At 41.4% G+C, this 23,731-nt stretch overlaps 1 protein-coding gene across 1 annotated transcript in view; it reads right to left on the reverse strand.

Annotated features, from left to right (window-relative positions):
• The window catches only part of LOC136886221 (uncharacterized), a 450,091-nt gene extending 438,539 nt beyond the window's left edge, over positions 1-11,552 (reverse strand). Inside the window, exons 1-2 of the mRNA XM_068230834.1 lie at positions 11,513-11,552; positions 11,035-11,322 (exon numbers count right to left, since the gene is read on the reverse strand). Coding sequence (XP_068086935.1) covers positions 11,035-11,322; positions 11,513-11,552 — 328 coding nt within the window. The remainder of the gene's footprint in view (positions 1-11,034; positions 11,323-11,512) is intronic.
• Between the last annotated feature and the right edge of the window lie 12,179 nt (positions 11,553-23,731).

Genomic DNA, 23,731 nt, shown 5'->3' on the forward strand with positions numbered 1-23,731 from the left:
GCAAATATCACCCCCAGTGGTGTGATAAAGAGCAGTGTAGTGTCAGCAAGAGTCAGCTGCGTCCTGACAGGTTATAGACTGTACTTGTTGGTAGCTGCAGGGAATACAGGGATCGGAAACGTGCAAATCGCAGACTAAAAGAGAAACAATAAGGAAAAGACAGCACAGTGAGATTCACAACGAATTTGAGCATTTTATTTTATTATAACTGAGATGAAACAGGAAGAGATGGCTTCAGATATCACAAAACAATCGAAATTCATGCGCACCAGAAAGTAGAAACTGCTTCGGAAGACGATGATGTGAAGGTGAAGAGAGCAAGTACATATGTATCGATTAGTTAACCTGAGGTCAAGTGAAGACACCTCGCTTTACGGCTAGACGTCATCTGTTCAGAAGAAAACATATCCGGGACCATATCACAGAGACTATTAGAACAGCGAAGTTGGCTTTGGTTGTCTTACTATCGACGATGTCACTACTTGGTCTGAGGTTCAGGAGATTCCGTAATCGTTACCAGCGATATGGATGATATTGCCACACAACTTTCATTCTATGTCTCTGAAGTGTTAGCATCTCATTTTGTAAATTACTGCTCACGTTCGAGTACAGAGAGACACCATTGAGTTCTTGGCGATTACGACGAAGTTAGGAACACTACGTATCTGTTAAACTTTCACGACGAGACATGCTGGCAATTTTAATTAATTAATTAATAAGAGCATACAAATGTACATAGAGAATTGTGGGTGTTTATTCTCTGCTATAATGTAGTAGGGTTCTCTTACGATTCTTGCACCAGGAGAAGTGATATTTCTCACAGAACTGATCAAACAAACTACATGAACAATATTTGTTGGGTTCATGGAATTTCGTATTCTTGCATATTCTGTGGTGGTATTCATGTATCGCCAGTCTTGTCAGTACAGAACGCAACTCCTGGTTTCTTCTGTCCATCCTCTATCAATCATGGCGTCAGTAGAGTAGACATTTTTGTCTATTTTCATCCGCTTGTCTCGTCGGAGGGTCAATAATTATTTTCTTGGCTTGTTGATGGCAGCATTAAGTGACATCTCAAGTCCTCATTGAAGGAGGTTCATACGCAAGCCTTGAGGGCGCTTTCTTGCTATTCCGAGGGTTCATTTTAGGAAGCGCGCTTTTACTTTTTCTATTGTCTCTAGAAATTCCCAGATCAGTTCCAAGTCGTACGTGATAATTGGTACTATTTTAGCGCTGAACAGAGTCATAGCTCTTATCGCTCTTTCCCTGATGTGGATCCTGTATGACGTTCCTGATGTCTCTAGAGTTAGTCCTAAGTACTTGTTCCTAGTACTATCTTGTCTTCGGTCGGTAACCTGCCCCTCTTCGAAAAACCATATGCATAGTTTTTCCTAGTTTATGACGAATTTGTTGTTCTCAGCCCAAATGTTCAGTTTGTTTAAGGCTTCTTTAAGGTCATTTTCAGTCTACGAACCTAGGACCATGTCATGAGCATACATATAGAGGGACACCGTTTTCGTATTTTCAATGGACTTTTCTGCTTCAGATGTGGCAATGTTAAACTGGAGGGACTAACTGGGTCACCTAGAATTATTCCATTTGTTTGAAGGATTTATTTTGATATACTTATCCCGTCGTTTATCGCTACATTGCTTTGTGATAGGAGTTTCCTAGGAGTTTTACAATTTCCTTGTCTTCTGTCATGGAGTCCATACTGTTCCTATCCGACATGTCGAATGTGAAGACTGTACAGTATTTGCCTTTGCGGTGTCTTAAGCCGCCCAGATGTGAAGGTGATCGTTTCCTTCTTAATCCGAACTGATACTCTTATATTTGATAGCCAGTGAAGTTCTTTAGTCTTTCTGCTATTACACTGCAGAAGACTTTGAATATATTATTCTCTAGAGCTATCCCTCGGTATGAGATTCAGTTGTCGCCTTGTCCTTCCCTTAATATAATGTCTTTATTCAGGATTTCCTCCAGTCCTCGGAGATTTTCCGCTTTGTAGACATTTGCTGAACAATAAGATCCATATTGCGATGGTCTGAAGATGTGATTACATTATTTACATCAATAATTTGAAAAACTCAAGTACAAAACACACCAAGTAGTTTTTCAACGGAGGTTTACGAACACTTGGTCTGTGTCCAATGTGAGATGCATTCGGTACTCCTCAAAATCTGGTTTCCGTTTTGTCCTCATAAGAAAGTTCTCAGCTCACACAATAGAGAACACCATCCGGCTTTGTGACTCAGGAGGTTGTGATGACCAGACAAGTGCTGTTTTATCACCAACGGAACTGATCATCGTCTCTGAGTGCAAACGGTAAGAACAAGGCCACACATTCTACCAATCAGAAATGAGAAAGTCTCCGACAAAACGCGGGACTGCGTTTCTGCATTTGAGACTGAGATAAATCAATATCTTGCAGGAATATAAAGTTCTGGCTCTGATGTAAATGAGACCTGGTAATCTGGCAATCTAGAAGTTGTAGCTTGCTGCCTGTGAGAACTGTTAAAGTAGACTGTTAAAGTCTACGAGGGCTCCTCAAAGATTTTCACGTGTCAAAGTAAAGACATTCCTGCTCTGGCTCTGTTCAGTAATATCAATCACGGCGATAGATATCCTGAAACGGAGACAGCATTTGCGTACGGTCGTCATCATTCAAACCCGTTTGTTATATATAAAAATCTTGTTTTCGAGATCATCTGAGCCAGTACCGAAAAGCACATTTTTGTCGTTCAAATTGAAATATGGATATTGTCAACATGTTTCTGGGAACTGCCTCACGAATTACGTCAAGTGATTCGCAGAAAATAAGGGAATGTTTAGTAAGAAATCGGTAATACACGACATATGCTATAAATAGAGATCGGAGTAGCTGACAGCTGCTGATGATTGGTAGTGTGTGTGAAAAGAATGGTTATAAAGAGAATAATAAAATATTACGACAGGCAGTACATTTAAACAGGAAGCGACACATTCTTATTCACTCGGGCTGTTTGTCTACGAGCTTTACCTGTAATACTTATCGTCGCATATGTGGGTCATCTTCTCGCCATTAGTGTGTTGGTGATCAAGAAACACCCTGTACCTGCTACTTCGTAGTAACACTTCTCACAACGAGAACTCCATGACGAGTTTTTTTTATTAAATAGGACGTGCATCATTAAATGCAATTCACTTCCCCTACGCGATGCAGGAGTATTCGCACCCGTTTCCCAGATGATCGACCGTCTGATGGAGAAAAATATTTCGAAGGCGTTTTTGATGGCTGCTTCGTTGTTAAACCTCTTTCGTGTCCAACCATGACCCCAGGTTACTGTTGTCGTGTGAGTGACTGCAGTCACGCCCTAGTACTTGAACTATGGTCAACGACTGAAGGGACGAGTAAGTGGTAATGAGAGTCGGGTGTAATATTGGGCACCACGGACATATTCTAAGTCGTGGCCCTCCTTGAGTCGGGAGTAGTATTCGGCACCTCGGACATATTCTGAGTCATGGTCCTCCTTGAGTCGGGAGTAGTATTCGGCACCTCGGACATATTCTGAGTCATGGTCCTCCTTGAGTCGGGAGTAGTATTGAGCACCTCGGACATATTCTGAGTCATGGCCCTCCTTGAGTCGGGAGTAGTATTGGGCACCTCGGACATATTCTGAGTCATCGCCCTCCTTGAGTCGGGAGTAGTATTGGGCACCTCGGACATATTCTGAGTCATGGCCCTTCTTGAGTCGGGAGTAGTATTGGGCACCTCGGACTTATTCTGAGTCATGGCCCTCCTTGTGTCGGGAGTAGAATTGGGCACCTCGGACATATTCTGAGTCGTGGCCCTGCTTGAGTCGAGAGTAGTATTGGGCACCTCGGACATATTCTGAGTCATGGTCCTCCTTGAGTCAGGAGTAGTATTGAGCACCTCGGACATATTCTGAGTCATGTCCCTCCTTGAGTCGGGAGTAGTATTGAGCACCTCGGACATATTCTGAGTCATGTCCCTCCTTGAGTCGGGAGTAGTATTGAGCATCTCGGACATATTCTGAGTCATGGCCCTCCTTGAGTCGGGAGTAGTATAGGGCACCTCGGACATATTCTGAGTCATGGCCCTCCTTGTGCTCAAGAGGCGAGGACTATACAATCAACCGTAGGTCGCTAACCTCTCAGAGGAGAGACTCTCACTTGGACTATGTGTAAGTAGATGAGCAGCCTGCTTCACTTAATTTACCGAGCTGAGGGTATTTTAAGCAAGCCTCCGGGAGTAAAGGATTTCCAATTGGTTTTGGCAGTGCAGGATTCTTTGGAAGCAAAGAGGTGAAGGAAATGATATTCGATATTAATCTATCGACCCACAGTAATGGGGAAAACATAACAAATAAAGTATAAATGGGCGAGTTAGGAAGAGTTAGGAAATAATGATATATCGACGAACGGAGGTAATGAGGAAGGGATAGGAGGAAATCAAATGCTTTTAACAAGTGTTGAAAAGGGATGGGCTGTATGTGGGGTACGGAGGGAAAAAGGAAAAATATAATGTTTTGGGTTAATCTGGTGAACTCATAGTAGTGTACTTCCTAGCAAATTATGGTACAGGTGGAAGTAATATAAGAGGAAATATTCATCTTGACGTCGCGAACAACCAAGCTCACAGAGTAATAAGATGAGCCTGGAAAGTTAGTAAAGGTCCTTCTGATTTGACGAAAGCAGTAATTGCACCTATTTGTAAGCAAGAGGACTGCTAGAACCATCAAGGTACTTCAACGACACTGATGATGGTGATTCTTTCGAGCAACGGGCAAGGTATTCACTAGTATTTTTGGAGGGAGAAACCAATAAATGTCTTATACTATGTTGGATGAGACTAGTGTGGTTTCAGACCTCGGAGGGGTTTTCATGGTCAGGTCTTCAGTATTCGTCACATAAGTAAAAAGTGCTATGATATGAATAGCAAGTTTTGTTTATGTTTCGTAGATCTAGAGAAGGCATATGACAGATTACTTAAGGGAAGGATGTCAGCCACACTGGGAGAATATGGGATTAAGCCTAGATTATTGGGAGCAATAAAACTCACTTAACATTGAAAGGTGATGGTAGAACGAGTTCTTGATTCAAGGTACTTACAGGGGTAGTATATGGCTGCAATCTTCAATGTTGTTGTTTATAGTTTACAAGGATTATCTACTGGAAGGTATAAAGCGCCAGGGATGCTGAAATTTCGTAAGCATTTTGGTGTTAATGGCAGACAGAGCTGAAAGCCTGCAGTCTAATTTCTTGAAAATAAAATAGGTGCAGTGAGTCCGACATTAAATTGGCATTACCAAGAATAAAGGGGATCCCTGGCCGAGGCGGTAAAGGCGTACTCAGTTCGCCCGGAAGGACGTGGGTTCGAATCCCCGTCAGAAAGTCGTAAAGTTTAGGAAATGAGATTTCCACTTCCGGAGGTGCATATGGCCCTGAAGTTCACTCATCCTACACCAAAAATTAGTACCAGGTTAATTCTTGGGGGCGAAGGCGGCCGGGCGTAGAGCTAACCACTCTACCCCATCAAGTGCCGAGGTTACGAATAGTGGAAGCCTTTACCTTCCACCACTCCCAGGGCTTTCATGGTCTGTACGGAGATGTCTTTGCTTTTTTTTATTACCAAGAATAAAGTCATGTCAGTGGGGAAGAAAGTTCCGAGAACTGAATGTCAGGTCGCAGATACAAAACTGGAACTTCTCCCAGGAAGCAAGGTGCATGAGAGCTAATGCAGTGAACTCTGGAATGAAACGGTCTGTTTTCAGGAAAACTTCGCTGTGTGGGAGTGCAAGCTGGGAGGACTCTGGATATCTCGTCCATACGCTAGTTGTAATATACATTGAAATAACGAGAATGAACTCTGGAAACACCGGGTGGGAACAATGACAGGAAGGTACCCAGAATGAGAAGATAAATGCTAAGTTAGACAATATTTCCATGGATGAAGCGGTACTCCAGTGTTGGGGTCGCGTGAGGTGAATGTAGGATGATGGGTTACCTGCGAGAATAACGGAGTCATCCATCGAGGGTAAGAGAAGTAGAGGATATCAGGACTCAGTTTCTCATTATTTAAAGACAAGAGGTGTGGAACTAAACGAGGGCACAACATTCTATAATTATGATGTCCCTACCACGACCCCTGTGTGTCCTACTCTCTAGTTGACGTCCGTGATAAACCTGCACGTCGTGATGCGGCACGTAGCCTACTCCTGTCAAAGAACACCGGGAGGTCTACTCAAGGATTAACGTCTCCATCCGACAGATGAATGTCCTCATACCCTCAATTTACGACTCTTTCCCTTCATTTAGACATAACTAATATTATTCACTTTATGTTCCAGTAACTTCATTCGTATGGTTTGGGGAGACGTGCCGGAATTTTATCCATCAGGATTTATTTTATGTGCCAGTAAATCTACCGACACGAGACTGTCGTACCACCGGACTGAGCGAAAATCGAACCTGCCAATGTGGTCTCAGAAGGCCAGCGCTCTAACGACTGAGATGCTATGGGTAAGACTTCTTCATTCTTCCCCGGATTATAGGCAATACGGTGTGGTCGTCAGCCAGTGACATCGCTAACTACAGCTAAATGTCGGCTTCTGTTGTTTAATATGACAAATGTCTTCCGTCCGACATTCGGTAATTCATGAGGAGAAGAGAGCTAGAGAGAACTCACCTTTCACAGACACCCAACGATCTTCACCTTCGGGCTTGTAAACTCCCATCCAAGGGTAGGGAATGATCGGGTGGATTGTAGGGACCACCTCGCTTCTCTCCCGTTCACTTTCCAATACCATGAGGTCGCCTCTGTCGCTCTTGCACTGCTCCCTGGCGTCACTCCAGCTCTTCCGTTCCTCGTATCCCTTATAACAGTTGAAACCTTCAAACAGTCGGTAACCTGTGGGCAGATAGAACATCACACTTTTATATTTTGGACCATCCTACGAATGAAAATGACGATCCTTCATTATTTGTCGTACTCTTTGATGCATGACATGGGCAGGAGGCATCGTAGCGTACAGAAGAGTAGATAATGAGATGAAGTGAAGGACGTGAGGTACGGTAGCGGAAAAGGAGAGGGTGAAACGCGGTGCCGACATGCAGCCTACTTCGGTCATAAAGTAGCAAACGATTTGCTCATGGCTCACCTTCGCCCTCCGTCATAAATCCGACCTATGCCCTCACTCTAAATGAGCAATGTGGTGAGGTTTGTAATGAATCCAGGCTTTTGTACGCAATCCACCAGCACCTCTCCCACCCGACTGGCCAACATTGTGATGGTGAAAATTGTTTCGACCAACGGGACGCCGTAAGCATCTTGCCCAGCAGGCGGACCAGTGCTTCTATCTACGTGATAAACTGATTTGTGCAGCTCATTTCAGGACCTGGACCGTTTGGAGTACTTTCGAGATGATTTAGCTGTCTTGGAAACAGCCAGCTCTCTTCGTATTCCGGAGGTGTGAAAAATGAATAATCAACAAGATCACCGTCGCATTTCCTGTACTTGGTCATGGATACTTAAATATGTGTGGCCCGTCTGAAAGTGCCCAGTTTTCAGCTGAGTAACTTGGATTGGAAATTGGACATATTAGATTCCTTATGATGCCGGATATTCCTAACGATTTCCATAACGTTTTATTCTACTGGCTACCATGTGACTTGAAACCAATGATTCCTACACACGCCTGCTCTAATTGTATGATCATATGAATTAGAATGTTTGCAATTATATCACCATGGGTGACGTTCAGTCTAGCATGCATTGCTTTGGGCTGGATCCAGCTGTACACGCAGGGAACAAACATGAAACCAGACCATGATATGCCAACTGATCTTCTTTTTTCTGAGGTAAATGCTTCCTGATAAGAAAACCTTCACTTGTAATGATTCAGAGTTAAACATACTTCCTTCTGTAAGCTTTAGCTCGTGTACTATCAACGTCCATGCTCCTTCTTCCACTCAAACATTGCACTATGGCAGCAGTAGCACGATCATTTAAGGCCCTTCACTGAAATGAGCTTCGGTAGGCAAAGTGGCGGTAAGTCGTGTTGATTAAGCGGTGCCGAAAACCACTGGGAGATTTTGTTTTAAAAGAAGAAAATCCGAGGCAATGCATTCCATTCTTTCTTTAACATTATATAGAATATAATTATTTCCTATTCTTGTTGACTTGTGTTCAGATTCGGGATTTTTATAGTGACATCTGTCCGCGTGGATTGCCCCTTCTCTGGAGAGTTACGTTTCCTAACTGTCCTCGGGAGAAATTTCATCGATCTCCGTAAATTACTTTACTTTTATCAAGAAGTAATGCTAAAAATTGGTATCACACATAAAAGCAAATTATGAGTCGGATGTGTGTCCTTTCCTCGGACAGCTTTCTCCCACTTCTCTAAATGGCTACCTGAAGATGATCGGTTATGTGTACGAAACATGCGGCACTGTCTTCAAGCCCAGTAAGACATAACTCAAGACGCACTATGTATTAATGACTTCCTCTTGAATTTAGTTGCATTTCCTCTGTTTTGTTGCCACCTCCATTTGCTCACTATTAATAACTCTGGAGCCGCCTAAATCTACATTAATCACTCATTAGAGGGGGCTTTTCTCCAGCTGCAAAGTTTCTACTATGTACAGTATTTCCAATAGTTGCGAGCAATAGAACCACTAGAATGTGGTTCACATTGGATTTCTTAAAAGTGAACGACATATTACTAACTTCATCAATTGTACAACTTTTGGTTAAATTACACGAGACATTATTTTGCAATATTTTAAAAGTTAAATCTCAGCGGCTGGCAACACTGCATTTATGAGTATTTCTACCTCATTACGTCTCGATTAGTCAAAAAATGCCCCTTTTTTGTGTTGGCCTGCGAGACCCATGTTATACATTATTGTAGAACAAACGAGCACTTACACAAAACAGGAGCACATGTGACAGTCAGTAAAACTGAGAGAACATCAGCACTGATCAACGGCATCCACACTTTGGAAGAACCGTCGTTCTCAGCCCAAATTATAATAATATTGTGAAAGAAAACAAAGGCCACGTCATGTCGTCTTAGAATGCCCTAAACCCGCACATATTGTGCCACTCATCGGAAAGGCATCCGCAGTTGTACCAAGTAAAGTATTAAGAGTTACCGAGCGCAAGAGATAAATGGAGAACTTCTGCTTGACCACTGTCTACCTCAAGGTCTATAAAGTGCTTCCACATGTTCTCCACGTGCCCAAGGAACCGCGAGGGAAGAATGGAATAACTGGCAGAGGGATGACCTATAATTCAAACTTCAGCAAGTTTTCTATATAAAAAAATTCACAAGATTCACGTGTCTCTTGATTTAATATTTCAGAAAAATGTCTTGATAATTATTCTTTTCATACGTAATATTGATCATCTTTATGTTTGTGTAATTCAAATTGAAACATGGCGGGACATGCGTCACTGGTGTGTAAACATTCAGGGTTCCGTAATAGGGTGTATGTGACTTTAGGGTCTTCAAAAGGACTAATTCTCTTTAGGGAGACATAAACAGTTATCCGCGTTAAAGTTATGTTCACTGAAAAGTATGATGAAAGAGAAGTTGTAGCAATTACAAGTTTCGATCGAATCGTTCACATACGACTTAAGTCAGAAAATGATGTTCTGAGAAAAACACGATCAAAGTTTTAGAATCTCTCCAAACGAACACGCATATATACCGGCTATTATTTTGAAGTTATATCACTAGTATAATTCTTTCCCAGGGTTAGTAGGTATTTACTTTAACTCGAAATATTGTTTATTTAGTACATATGTTTAATCAAAAAAGCAATCAATAAAGTAACTGTTATGGCACCTCGCCCAATTACTCTGTCATTTTGATGAAGGCGGTGCCCTTCAGAGTTTTTCTTAATGTTAATATTATTTAGTCAGCGAATCTACCAAAAGGGCACTTTGCAACCTCCTTCAATTTTAAAGGCTCTGCCTTTGGTGTATTTATCAATGTTAAACTACTTCTTTAATTAACTGCTATTGGCATTTTACCAGTTTTTCTCTCTCGTTATAACGAAAGCTGTGCCTCCAACTGAAATTACCAAATGTAAATTTTATGCAGCGCAGGTTTTGACAAATTTCAAGTCATTAAATTAAACTTAACCGGGCAACGTTTCATGTAAAAATATTATCCTCTGTTTTTTGTCAGACATATAAGACGACTTGTTTTCAGATGGTCTTGTAAGGCTTTCGACTTATTTAATATTCAATTCTTGATGCGAAAAAATATCAATGATAAAACATTTTTTATAAACTAAGTGATAATTTTAAATCTGTGGTTCTGACATCCTTTCTCTCCAGTGGATCCCCCAGGGGTTTTGTTTCCTATTTCAGTCAAAAACCCCTACAAGTGGAATTCTCCATTCGAGGAACGGTTACAATGGTTGCTAAATTTTGTACGTATTGCAATTCACCTGGAAACAAAAGGTAAGTATGGATTCCTGGTAGTTTTATTGAAGTAGTTTCCAGTTGCTTTCCTGCCCAAAATCGTGAATCTATCTTAGATAATAATATTATGACTGCGTGCCGTAGGAAAGAGCCATAAACGGGAAGGTGCCTTACTAAATGTGCACATCCAGATATTTGTCTCATGCAAAACTGAGAAGCCACGGAATCACCTTGAGGGATGTCGAACCCACAACCTCTACGTGATAGTATCATCGGCTCGCGTGTGGGGCCGCTGTGCCGTACGCTGCGATATGTGGAACACTCACCGGGTCCCGCCTTCACTTCGGACCCAAGACGCTCTCATTTCTCATATTCTCTCTACTCGTGCACTCGTTCTGCAGACTGCTGCTCCAAGCAAACACCTACACAGTAACTGCAGGGTGAGTTCTTTATCTGTTGAACGTGGAATACAACGATGAAGAGCTTTACTTTTCTACCTGAACAAACTAGATCCAAATCTCCAAGAAACACATGTACGTTCGTCTCTCGTACACCACTCATAGATAATCTGATTAACTTCTTGAGAGTTTATCACTCACCTGAATGAGGACAGGACCTTGGTTTCGTAGTAGTAGTAGTAGTAGCTGTAGTTGTAGTAGTAGTAGTAGTAGTAGACGTAGCTGGAGTTGTAGTAGTAGCAGCTGTAGTAGTAGTAGTAGTTGGTGTAGTAATAGTAGTACTAGTTGGTGTAGTAGTAGTTGGAGTAGTGGTAATAGTAGTAGTACTAGCTGGTGTAGTAGTAGTTGGAGCAGTGGTAATAGTAGTAGTACTAGCTGGTGTAGTAGTTGCAGCTGTGACTGGCTTCATATATTGAGACGTCGAAGTAACTGGAACAAAAATACGCATGAAATATGCAATTTCTGATAAATAATAATCCTGAAAATCTATCGCAAACTGTGCAAATAAAATCCCTTATGGAATCATTTTACGGTCTGCGACGAGGCCTACTTCAGATTATGGTTATGTTCAAAAAATCGCCTGTACCAAGATTATTAAAATAGTGCGTGTGTCTCTTACTTGTAATGATTCTATTTTGTCCAGTTGAAACACTACTCATCATGATAATGCCGCTCCATAAAGGTGTATATGGTTTGTTGTATCATTCAAGAAAGTAAAGAAAGGTTAGATTCCTTACGTAGGTCCTTTTGAACACAATCACGAGTTTAAGAAGGAGGAGGTTAATTTTGATTTGATGACGAATAAAGATAAGTTGTTTACACTTTATATTATTACATATTATTGTATTTTCAAAGCAGAGTCATACAGCAACGGACTTGATATAATTTAGATCTCCTACACACATGGCATTCATTCCAGAAGGAAACTCAGTTTGACAGCCAGATCTAAATTGCCTATTGATGCCACGCTTTCCACATCGCTGATTACCTAATGAAATATTTCCGCGTCTGCATCAATTCATCCGTACCTGTACACCGCAAAGAGATGAGCCCTATACCTAGAACTTAATGTTTCTCATATTTAGCTTTTCTATACCATAAAAATACTTCTTCCGCCGGCGTAAATATTCACCCAGCTATCGATTTGATCCCATCTCTACAAAAACACTCCAGTTTTGGAAGACATCCATTACGTCAGTTCTCAACCATGAAACAATTCCTTATACAATACCTGGTAAATATGAATCTTATAACCACCATGTCCACGTACTTTCACTTCCGCTGCCTAGTCCGCCATGTATCCTTTCTAAACAACACACGCACTCCCAGTCCCCCCCCACATAAATACCCCTTAGTTTCATTTATATTACCCTCTCCTAGAAAGTATCCCACTGATAATAACCTCCTCTCTATTCAACTTCATAACAGATCCCACACTATGTCGTACGTTGTTCGTACCAACATAGAAAACTACCACACCCTTTCCCCATCTTCTGTCTTAACGTAATTCCTCTACCTTGGTTCCCTTTCCTCCGTGCACTTTCTCCCCGAGCCTAACTATGGAGTCCTCGATGACCAGAGTCTCGACCTCACTTATTTCATTATATCCGCTTCCCTACTAGTTTCAACAGTCTTCCCTGATGTTTGCAGACCATACCTTCTCCTCCACCATGTTCCACCCCTTCTTCCCCTCCACCTACTGTACCTTCTCTCTTACCCCCACATTCCTGAAACAAGTTCATTTCCCCCTATATCCCTCTGTGTTTACCAGCGGTTACTCACGGATACCCTAGTGATAACTGCCCTTGACATTATCCCTTTGCCCTCAGTTTCCTCCCCCTTAAACTATTAGCATATCTGTCTTTCAGAACTTCCCCTCCCACCGCACCCTGTACATTGTTCCTGTTCTCCGTCAACAGCCTAAACACTTTTTCATACTTATCCCATATCTCCCTCCCGTCACCTGCTCTTTGTTTGGGCTATGATCGTCCAATCTCACCTCAAACTCCGTAGAGTAACGGTTAGCACAATTTCTTGCAAAGCACGTGGTCTACGCTTTTTCCCACTACTTTGAGAAACGTAATGTTGGCAGGACTGCAGGTAGGTAGTTAAATATGATCACCTCCATTAGGAGTGCTGCTGGAAAGAACTGCATAACCTCGGAAAAGGATACGAGTTCCCATTATTACCAAAAGCATTCTTCTGTAACACCACATTTCAAAGGCCTCTACTCTATTTCTCTACTTAGCATGACTCTAACGTTACAAACAAATACTTCGGCAAACGACGGCCTGGATTGTATATTTATGGTGAGTAGAATGTTTCGTTTAAAAGATGGCTTCCTTTAGCAAATATTCTTCTTCGGTAATGAACGGATAGTTTCTCCTTTCATTCGTTATGTTACTTCCCAGCCACCCAAATTCCTCCACTTCCTTTATCAGTGCATTTCCTAGTCTTATATCACGTGCTTCATCTGACCTTATCTACTACATTCAACTGCCCTTGACATCCTCCAACAATGACGTTCCTCCATATCCAATACTGCCTGCTCTATACACACATTTAACTGAAGGAGAGGCAGACCACGCACCTGCCTCGCTCGCTGACCACTGCAGTTTGTGTTACTCTTCGTTCCCTGTAATTCCAATCCTCTCAAGCATTTCAGAACGCCTAGTCCCGTAGACAATATCGAATAGGGAGGAGACTGACGCAGGCACGTTCACTAGCTGATTGCCCCTGGACACGGAGGAGATACCGCCCACAAACACTGCAGTCCTACTTCTTTGGGGTAAGGAACACCGAGTGTGAATGAGAGTTCTATGACAACGATCAGGTCTTACCGTGTACTGGTGGATGTACAGAAGTCACCGAAACAAGCTGCTCAACTTCACTGCTATCACATGATCTTCTTTCTTGGTGGACATTCACGGCTAAGTCCCATTGGTTCTCCGTCGATGTCAATCGCCGCGTATCAACCTGTAACGAATATTGAACTCTTAAGACATAGAAAATTAAAGCCCACATTCAGTTCACAATCCACTATAATTCCAAGGTGAGTATGAAGCACCCATTTGAAACAACCCTTCCTACTCACTTTCCCGTTTCCTTCCTCGCACGTCACGTGAGATGCCATTATGCCCAACTACCACACCACACAACCACAACTGGTGCTTTACTCGGAGTTTCGCCGCACCATATAGTGGCAATCGGAGCCGTAACTTACGGAAAACCTATAACGTACTCCCAGAGATGCTGTTTGTTCGTTATTCTTAGATATTACTAAAACATCCCAGTTTCATTTAATTCGGTACAATTGTTCGTGTGTTTTAGAACTGGATGTTTAAAGCACGGAATTTCGGTATTTCTTGACATCATTCTCGTGCTGTAAAAAGGGACAATATGTCCAAAAAGAAATTTATTTTTCAAACGAGACTTCTGATGTCTCCAAGCTCGGCTTCAGTGACCATAGTTTCGAGATAAAGGCAGTGGAGTGGACGAAATCACAATCACATATCAGAGTGAATATAACGGAGAGATTCAGGGATCGGTTCGGGAATACGGTACCGTAGACGTAGATGCGTTTCCAGGCGGTGTAGCAGTAGATATGACCTGACTGGACTACTTCTTACGGCTCCAGGCAGTGTAGCAGTAGACATGGCCTGGCTGGACTACTTCCCATGGCTCCAGGCATTGTAGCAGTAGATATGACCTGGCTGGACTACTTCCTATGGCTCCAGGCAGTGTAGCAGTGGACATGACCTGGCTGGACTACTTCGTACAGCTCCAGGCAGTGTAGCAGTATATGACCTGGCTGGGCTTATTCTTACTGCTCAAGGCAATATTGCACTAGATATCGATTGGCAGGACTTCTTCATTAAACCCAAGACGGCGGCAGTCTCCACTTCCACGGAGCTCTCTTTTTCCTCAGGGTCTCCATCTGGGCCGGACAAACTTTTCAGACTTCATCGTAAATCCGGGGAGGACCATTACGAGATATTTCCAGCCAGACCGATGTTCCTGGAATGATTTCTTAAAGGAAAGGTCTAGTTTCTACTTTATTTATTTTTCATAAACCCACAACCTGTGTGTTACCGTTATTATATTATTTAACAAGTTCAGGCTGTTTATCACAAAGACAAACTGTGTGAAATGTCTGTGAAGTATAAATTCAGTTAACGACTAAGTTCTAGCGCCTCCTGTGACGATCTCTCGAACTAGCTGGCTGCTTGTCTTGGGGCAAGCATATTAGCAACATGCAGATATTATTTTAAACACGGGACTTTTTTCCCAGAAATAACAACACATTCGTGAGTAATTACGTCTGCTATGAGTTACTCCACTTTCTTAAGCCGTTAGTGGTTAGCACATGCAAAGCAGGTTAGCGTTTGGTGCACTATGATATCAAGGACATATTAGATTACTTCCGCAAACTGTACTGTGGTTTGAAAGTTGGTTGAAATTTGAATGGTGCATGCAAATATTTATTATACACAGCACTAAGTTACGTGTATTAATCACATACAATATTATCCATCCAACACGGAAACACAACTCTGAATTTGATAATACACGGTACCGTTATTATCCAATGTCCACTGGCGTTCTTGTGGCCGTGCACAGACAGGTCCAACTTCGAGCCCACAGACGATGCACAGTGGTCTCTGCTCGCCAGTGAAACTGCTAGCATCAGGGGCAAGAGAACCTGGAACAAGTACAGAGTTCAACAGTTTACTATGAGTAAAATTACAGACAGAAAATACGGTACTTCAACGCAGAATACTGATTACAGCTTCATTCGCTATCCATCCTCAGTCAAACAAACACATTACCTTAGATCGTCAGCCCCACTTGAAAACTTTGATGGTCAGTTAAGAAAACAGCCCGCAATACTTTACTGTGTAAATTAATCGTCCGCTTCCCTTTACAATTTTAAGTATTCTGACAGGATTTATTAACATGTTCCTAAGTATTTGTTAATTATTGTGACGAGAGCTTCATGAACTTGGTTCTAAGTACATGCTAAATGATCTGACCATTTCACGGCCCTTGATACATTTTCCTCTGTCGTGGCCAATATTCCTATAACGGAGCCTTGAAAACTACAGCTCCGACTAGTCCAAGTAACGAGTGCCTTGTGCAGAGACTCACTGTAGTTAGGGACAATGGCGGAACGTGAACCAGCAAGTTGAAATGTAAAATGAGGAGCTCGAAATCTCTGATACTTTACAACATATCTGCGTCTATCACAGTCTGATGACCCGCAGGCTTGCCTTTACAAATTGGAAAGACATAATTCACAAAAAGAAGCCGTAGCTTCCAAAGCACATTACCTAGGTCGGGTCTCGAATCGAGAAGTTCACTTTACATTTGGGTTTAAAAAAGGTACTCAGAATTGGTAGGAGCAGTTGCTTGTAGTTTTACATTAGACGGGGCTTGAACCTCCAATTTTAGTTCACAATGATTTTACAATACGCCCGTTGTCGGGGCTGTAAAGTACGTTACACAGACCCTTAAAGCAGAAGGGGTGTATTACTCACATAATTAGTTATACCTGGTTATCCTCTCTGTATTAGTGGAACCAAACAGCAGAGGATGGGACCTTCATTAATTTCAGGGAAATGCGGACACACTAACTGTTACAAGCTTACTAAAATTTCTAAATCCTCCCGAGATTCACACGCAGAATTTTCACATAATTACATTTCTGCCATACCTTGTTAATTACCTGCTCCCCCGTCTCCTCTCCCTTATTACACACACAAGTCAATCAGTACCAGACACATTTAAATATAGTATCAGCCGATGTTTCCTGAAGGATTTACTTTCATACATTTTGAGTGAATAATCAATTTGATATTATATCATTTGATGGGCTGATTGAATTGATCGCAGTTTTGATAACTTCTGAATGATTAAAAGAATAACTTACTGCCTATAGGTTACCCAACTTCAAAATACCACTTCTCTCCCAGGCTGATAAAGTGCTTTTAACACCAGGGAGCAGTCCAAAATCGATCCTAGGGACATATTGTCCCGGAAGTCAAATTACTAGAATATCTGACGGTTTAAGGCATTTCACACAGGTAACAGCATAGTCAACTTCACGAGGCCGCAATATCGAAACAGTTAACGTAAATGCCGGCAATGTCTACAAGTTTTCCTGTAGGATTCCACCATACACCTCTCTAAATGTGTCTATATTGGGCATAACAACTTATTTACTTTGGAGCACCTCCCCATTTACTGTACTTCACTGTTTGCATGAAGGAGCTATACGAAATTAGCTCAGAGTTTCTATAGTATCCCCAGTTTACAAAAGACTAAGTGACAAACATATAAAGGGGATAGTTATAGGCCAGACAGCTTGACATGTGATGCACGTAAGATAAGGAAAGCATTCCTTCCTGTTACATTGCACACAATGTTTCAAACTGCTCTGATAGAAGGAAATTTGTGTTTAGGAAAAGTCATTCCACTAAGGAAGGGTTCAAGCAAGATATGGCAGATATTTGATACTCAGGAGGCCAAATGGACTGCATCGGTATTGACCTAATCAAAGTCTATTGAGAGAGTAGAACAAGGAAGAGACGGCCAAGGTGTAACTGAATAGGTGGCAATATTTCCAGAAAGCAAACCCAATGCCTTAGAATAGGTGGAACGCTGTCGGGTTATACTATGATTAACAGTGGATCCCGCAAGCCAATGTTATTGTTTTCTTGCATGTTAATTACTGCGTCGATGCTGTGAAAGCAGCACATGGGGATTACTGCAAGTACCTAGGTGATCTTTACAGATCTCTTCATATGGTTATGGGTGTATTTAGGAGTTGTAGTAGGAATGTAAGACAGAGGCGTATAAGTCACTGGCAAGACCCATTCAGCGTACGAGAGACTTACCAGATTACTTGACTCAAGAACAACATGAAAAGATCCAGATGAGAACAGCGAAATTTGCTCTGGGTGGCGTCCGACAAAGAGCAGTGTTATGTTGGAAACTTCGTGCTGGGAAGACTTGGGAGTAAGAAGACGAACATTTTCAACATTATTTTGATTAGCAATACATCACCACACTTAACTCTATACATGGAAATTGTCAGGGATAGAGATTTAAGCGTTATGCCTGCATGACCTAAGCGCCATCACAGTCCTGGCTCTGTGGCCTCTTAGCACACTTTGTACTCATATTCTTTGAGGAAAGAATGCTGTGGAAACAGACTGATGACGTGCATCAGATCTTGATGAAAGTTGTGGAGACATGTGAAAACCTTGGTCTACACCTGAACTTAAAGAAGACCCAATACATTATTGTGAGCAAGGCCCTGTGGGTCAACGGAGCTCCGATACTGAGAATATCGCCGTCAACGAGCGCTGCAGCTTCGTCTTAGGATAGCGCGGTGCTGTAGAGTCCTGGACTGTGAGGAAAGATCAGGAGCATTTGAAATGTGGGTCTGCTGTATTGACCAGGAGGTGTAAAACTGTGCTGGACTGCTAAGGTCATGAAGCTCTCCTACTCTGGCCATATCATGAGGCGCCCTCCTCCAAATAAATATACAAGGGCACATCGAGAGAAGAGGGGTCCTGCGAGACCCCGCACGTCTTGACTGGGAAACCTGCGACTGGGTTAAGCCAACGGCAAAAGTAAGATCGCCAACGTCCGATGACGGATACGGCACTAGGATTTTATCCAGTGTGATGCTAATTATTCCGGTAGACTGAGCGTCCAAAGAGACGGGAGGATAAAAGCGGAACATGCATTGAATAATGTACTCTTAATAACGGATTGTCCCTCTATTACTCGTGTGGAGAGACCGCACATAACTGTATAGCTTGGTGCCTGCTGAAAGACATATCTCCTACACTGACTGTACACTCACGTTCCCTTGTTTGAACATTCATCAATCACAAATTATCCCACTCAAATTCTATGAAAATTCCATTACTCTAAAGAGATATTCCATCCTTAAATTACCAAGCTCCATGGCGAAATGGTTTGGTACAACGGGTACTGGGTTCGATTAGCTGCCGTGTCGAGATTTAAACCTTATTCGGTTAATCGGGGCCCGGGTGTTTGTCACGTCTTCTTAAGTAGGAGCCGCATGCCCAGAGACATGGAGATCGCCCATAAGACCTGCACAAGGCCTGCTCCGGGGACATTCGCCGTTATTATTATTATTATTATTATTATTATTATTATTATTATTATTATTATTATTATTATTATTATTTGTCCAACACTTGTCCCGTTTCACTACGAGGTCGGGTATGAGTTGAGATGAACCTGTCGTGGCGGGTTCTTTTTTCTTTTGACCGGATATCCTCTGAAGTCAAACTTATCAGAGAAGTTAATGAGATGAAATGAATTACCTGATATGATAGTAAGGAAGGAGATGGTGAAACCCGGTGCCGGCGCATAGCCTACTCGTGTCGAATAGCACCAAGGTGGCTGCTTATGACGGAACATCTCCACCCGACGGTCGAATCAAAGGCCTCACTCCGTATGAGCACTGCGGAGACGTTTACAATTTAATCCAGGCATTGGACACGCAATCTAGTGATTAGAAATTGCATACCATCAACACCTCTACCCTGCCGGCCAACATTCGTATTGTGAACATCTTATCGACCAACGGGACTCGAACCGGATAACCGCGGTGTCACAGCGTTTATACCTCAAAGCCTTAACGATCAAGACCAAGAGGCGTGTTGTTATTATTATTAGTAGTAGTATTAAATTTCCAATCCAAGACTGACATCAGCTCTCCCTTGACCCCTTGTTATCAGCTACAGAGAAATAAACAAACACTCACCAAGACAAGCGACATCCTTACGAGGTCTGATAGTGGTATCTTTAGCTCTGGCTTGCTATTTATTTCACTGACTTGAGTGTTAAGAAAGTCCCGCATGCTTGTTGGCCGACTCGATGACCTCTGAGAACCTTTGCCGTCATGTTCCGATAACTGAGAGGAGGTTTACCACGTAAAAAACTCACTGTGCGAGCCTGTAACAAAAACTACGAATAATGAGCAGATTTTAACAAAACTCTTTCATTTTGTGACTAGAAAAGTTACATTTAGTCTATATTAAGTTAATAATTAGTTTAACATTAGGCTTGATTCGATCAGTAGCAAAATATGTGCGGCTCTTTAAACTGTGTAGGCCTGAACCCTCGGTGTCGGCATTCTTTCCTAAATTTACAACTTTGTGGCTTTGTTAATGAGTTCTCGAGCTTGGCTCACAATATTTGTACCCTAAACCAGCAGCGTCTTTGTCTGTGAAGTAAGATGTAGGTACGAGGGCGACCGAGAAGTTTGATTTATGAAACATTGACAGGAAGAGGTGCAAGTGTAATTTAGTAGCGAATATTCCACGCAAAATCTTCGATTACCGCTGCCATTTTTACCACCTACATTTACCTAAAAAACCAACTGAACAAATCCTGCGAGTCTTAAGATATGTCCGATCATCCTGCTTCTTCTTCTTCTGATCAAATTTTGTTAAATCGTCCTTCTCTCGGCTATCCGATTGAGTATCCCTTCATTCTTGAGTCAATCTATCCAACTCATCTTCTATAGCACCACATTTGGAAAGCTTCTATTCTCTTTCTTTATCGTCCATGTTTCACTTCCGTACAATACCATGCTCCATAATTCCTATATTATTGTTAGAAGTAGGACTTTCTTGCTTGCGCTAGTCTGCTCCTTACTTATTCCTTTCCTAATCTGCGCTCCATTCCTTTGAACATCTTGTACTCCTCCAATACTCTGTCCATACAATTCACCAATTTCTCCAGATTCAGATAAAATATCATCGACAAACCTCAGAGTTATTACTTCTTCTTCTAGGATAGCGATTTATTTCCCAAATTCCCCTTCTGTTTCCTTTATTGCCTGCTCTATGTAGACATTGAAAAGGAGACGGGACGAACTGCAGCCTTTCCTGACTCTTTTCTGGACTGCTGCTTATTTTTTTCACAGCCTACGATTCCTATCTGTACAGACTGCTTTTTGTACAGATCGTAGAATCATTCTTGGTATCCGTACGCGATCAGATTCAGAATATCGAATAACGATTTTTTTTCTACATCTGCTAATGACTTGCACGTGGGATTGTCTTCCTTAATTCGGTCCTGTAAGATCATAAATAAAGTCTGGATTGCTTCAGATGTTCCTACATCTCTTTTGAAGCCAAACTGATGTTCTGCCAACTCAGGTTCAACTTGTCTTTCCATTTTTCAGTAAATAATACTGGTTACCTTTTGCAGGCGTGGGATACTGAACTAATGGTGCGGTAGTTTTAACACTTGTAAGCACCTGGTATAACAATATTCTGTATAAAATCGGGTGGCACTTCCCCTGTACCATACATCTCCACCTTCTCCTATGGCAGAGGATGTCCTTGTTCCTATTTAGAACTCGCAGAGTTCTGTCCAGTCCTGACCTCAAAACTGCGTCTCCCATTTCACCAGCATCAACAGCTTCTTCTTCTGCTTGATACAATTATTCAGTTCCCGCATCTTTCTGCCCTGTCTCATTTACCCAGAAGTGTTTACGAGCTGAGTTCGTTCTTCCTTAGCTATCCTGCACTTTTTATCTTCTTCGTTCTTTAATCGCTTGCATTCTTTTCTTCCCTCCTCAGTTTTTGTGTTCTTGTTCATCAATCAGGTCGAATATCTCTGATTCTTACTTGATCTTAACTTCCTTCCTAAATTATTTTAAGCTGACCTACTGATCTTCTCCTTCACGATTGTCCATTCTTCCTCTTCAGCCTTGTTATGAACGAAATCTGACTGAATCTGAGCGTTATTAGACGCGATGCTCATTGTGTTACTCGTATCCTTAATTTTCTAGATACGTCAACCAAACTTCATATTTTGCATCTACATATACAAGGTATGTTTCGAGGTTCATGGTCCCGGAATGGACTGGGGATTTATTGGAAACCGAAATAGTGATTTAACTCTTCCACATTGTATACAAGACTTACCTGACTGGCAATCGACCAATGAGGAAAAGTGTTTAGAAATTTATTTCCATTAAGGCGAGCAGATTTCAATTATGTTTGGTTGTGTATATTTTGTGGGAGTGCAAAATCACGGTCTCGATTTCGTATAAACCCGCAGTGAATTCAGTGATTTAGAAACAATATGTTTGGTTCTATAACATTTTCTCCTATCTCCCACATTTATGGGTTAAATTGAGTCCGAAAATTTGAATAGGGTAAAATTTGTGTACATTTTTACGCTTTGCAATATTTTTTGTGTACTGATGTATAAGCTAGATTCATGAAATTTGGTCCACATGTGGCCTTCAATCGTGCCAATGTGCGCACCAAACTTGATGACTCTATCTTCCTTATAAGTGTGTCAAACAGTGAAATATACAGCAAAAATAACCATATTTACGAACAATCCAGAAATACAGCCAAATATAATTATTTATTTATTTATTTATTTATTTATTTATTTATTTATTTATTTATTTATTTATTTATTTATTTATTTATTTATTTATTTATTTATTTATTTCATGCCTTCATTTGTGGCGAAGTTAAGGCTCACGGCCCTCTCTTACACTTAAACACATATCTAATAAACTTTATAAAACAGAATAATGAAATAACCACATATCTAATAAACTTTATAAAACAGAATAATGAAATAATTTAACAAAATATAAATCCTAACCTCATTCATTCTTCCATTCATACTGCCATTCATACAAGCTGGTAATACATTTAATAGGTAATCTCGGCAAGACCGCTTGAAAGAAGCTAAGGAAGTGCAATTCCTAACACTAACTGGAAGGGAATTCCATAGCCTTGCACCAGACACTTGAAAGGAGCGGTTAAATGAAGATGAGCGATGCACAGGAATTGAGAGTGTCGTAGTCGATCGTGTGTTGTGTTCATGAGAGGAGGAGAGTAAATTAAACTTTGAGGATAAATACTGGGGTTTAGATTCATTCAGCAGACGAAATACGAGAGTAGCAACGTGAATATGTCGTAGTTTATCGATTTTTAACCAGGAGAGAAGTTCATAATAGGGGGAGATATGAGTTGAAAATTTAATTGAAAATATAAACCTAATGCATGAGTTCATTGCCCTCTGTAATTTTAGTGTCTGTTCCATGGTGGCATCTATCATTACAATATCACAATAATTAAGTATGGGAAATATGAGGGTCTGGATAAGTTTAATTTTCAAGCTTAGTGGAAGAAGTGATTGGCGAGTTTTGAGAGGGTGAAGTGACGAGTGAATTTTCTTACAGATGCTTGTTATGTGCTCACTCCAATCTAGTGTGTCACTTATGATAATTCCAAGATTTTTTACCGACTTCTGAAATGGTATAGCTACACCACAAAGCAAAAGTGAAGGCAATAATTTCTTATTAAGGATATTTAACTGCCTTTGTTGCCCTATTATAATAGCTTGTGTCTTTTTAGGATTAATTAATAAACAATTCTTATTAGAATAGGAGCTAATCAGATTTAAAATGGAATTCATCTGATGAATTCCAAACTCAATATCAATAGCTTTACAGTGATAATATATTTGTAGATCATCTGCATATAAATGATACTTACAGTTACTGAACTGAGAAGATATATCATTGATATATAGAGTAAACAGAAGAGGTCCAAGCACGGATCCCTGTGGGACACCTGTTTGCTTCGTCTTCCAGTCTGTGGTAGTGCCGTTTTTGACAACACGTTGTCGCCGATTGGAGAGGTACGAAGCAAAGAGCTGAATAGCAGAGGGACTCAGATTAAATCTTTGTAATTTCGCTAATAATATGTCAATATTTACTGTGTCAAACGCACTACTGAAGTCAAGTAGAATA

This window comes from Anabrus simplex, chromosome X (genome assembly GCF_040414725.1).
Source record: "Anabrus simplex isolate iqAnaSimp1 chromosome X, ASM4041472v1, whole genome shotgun sequence".
In the NCBI taxonomy this organism is placed as follows: Eukaryota; Metazoa; Arthropoda; class Insecta; order Orthoptera; family Tettigoniidae; genus Anabrus; species Anabrus simplex.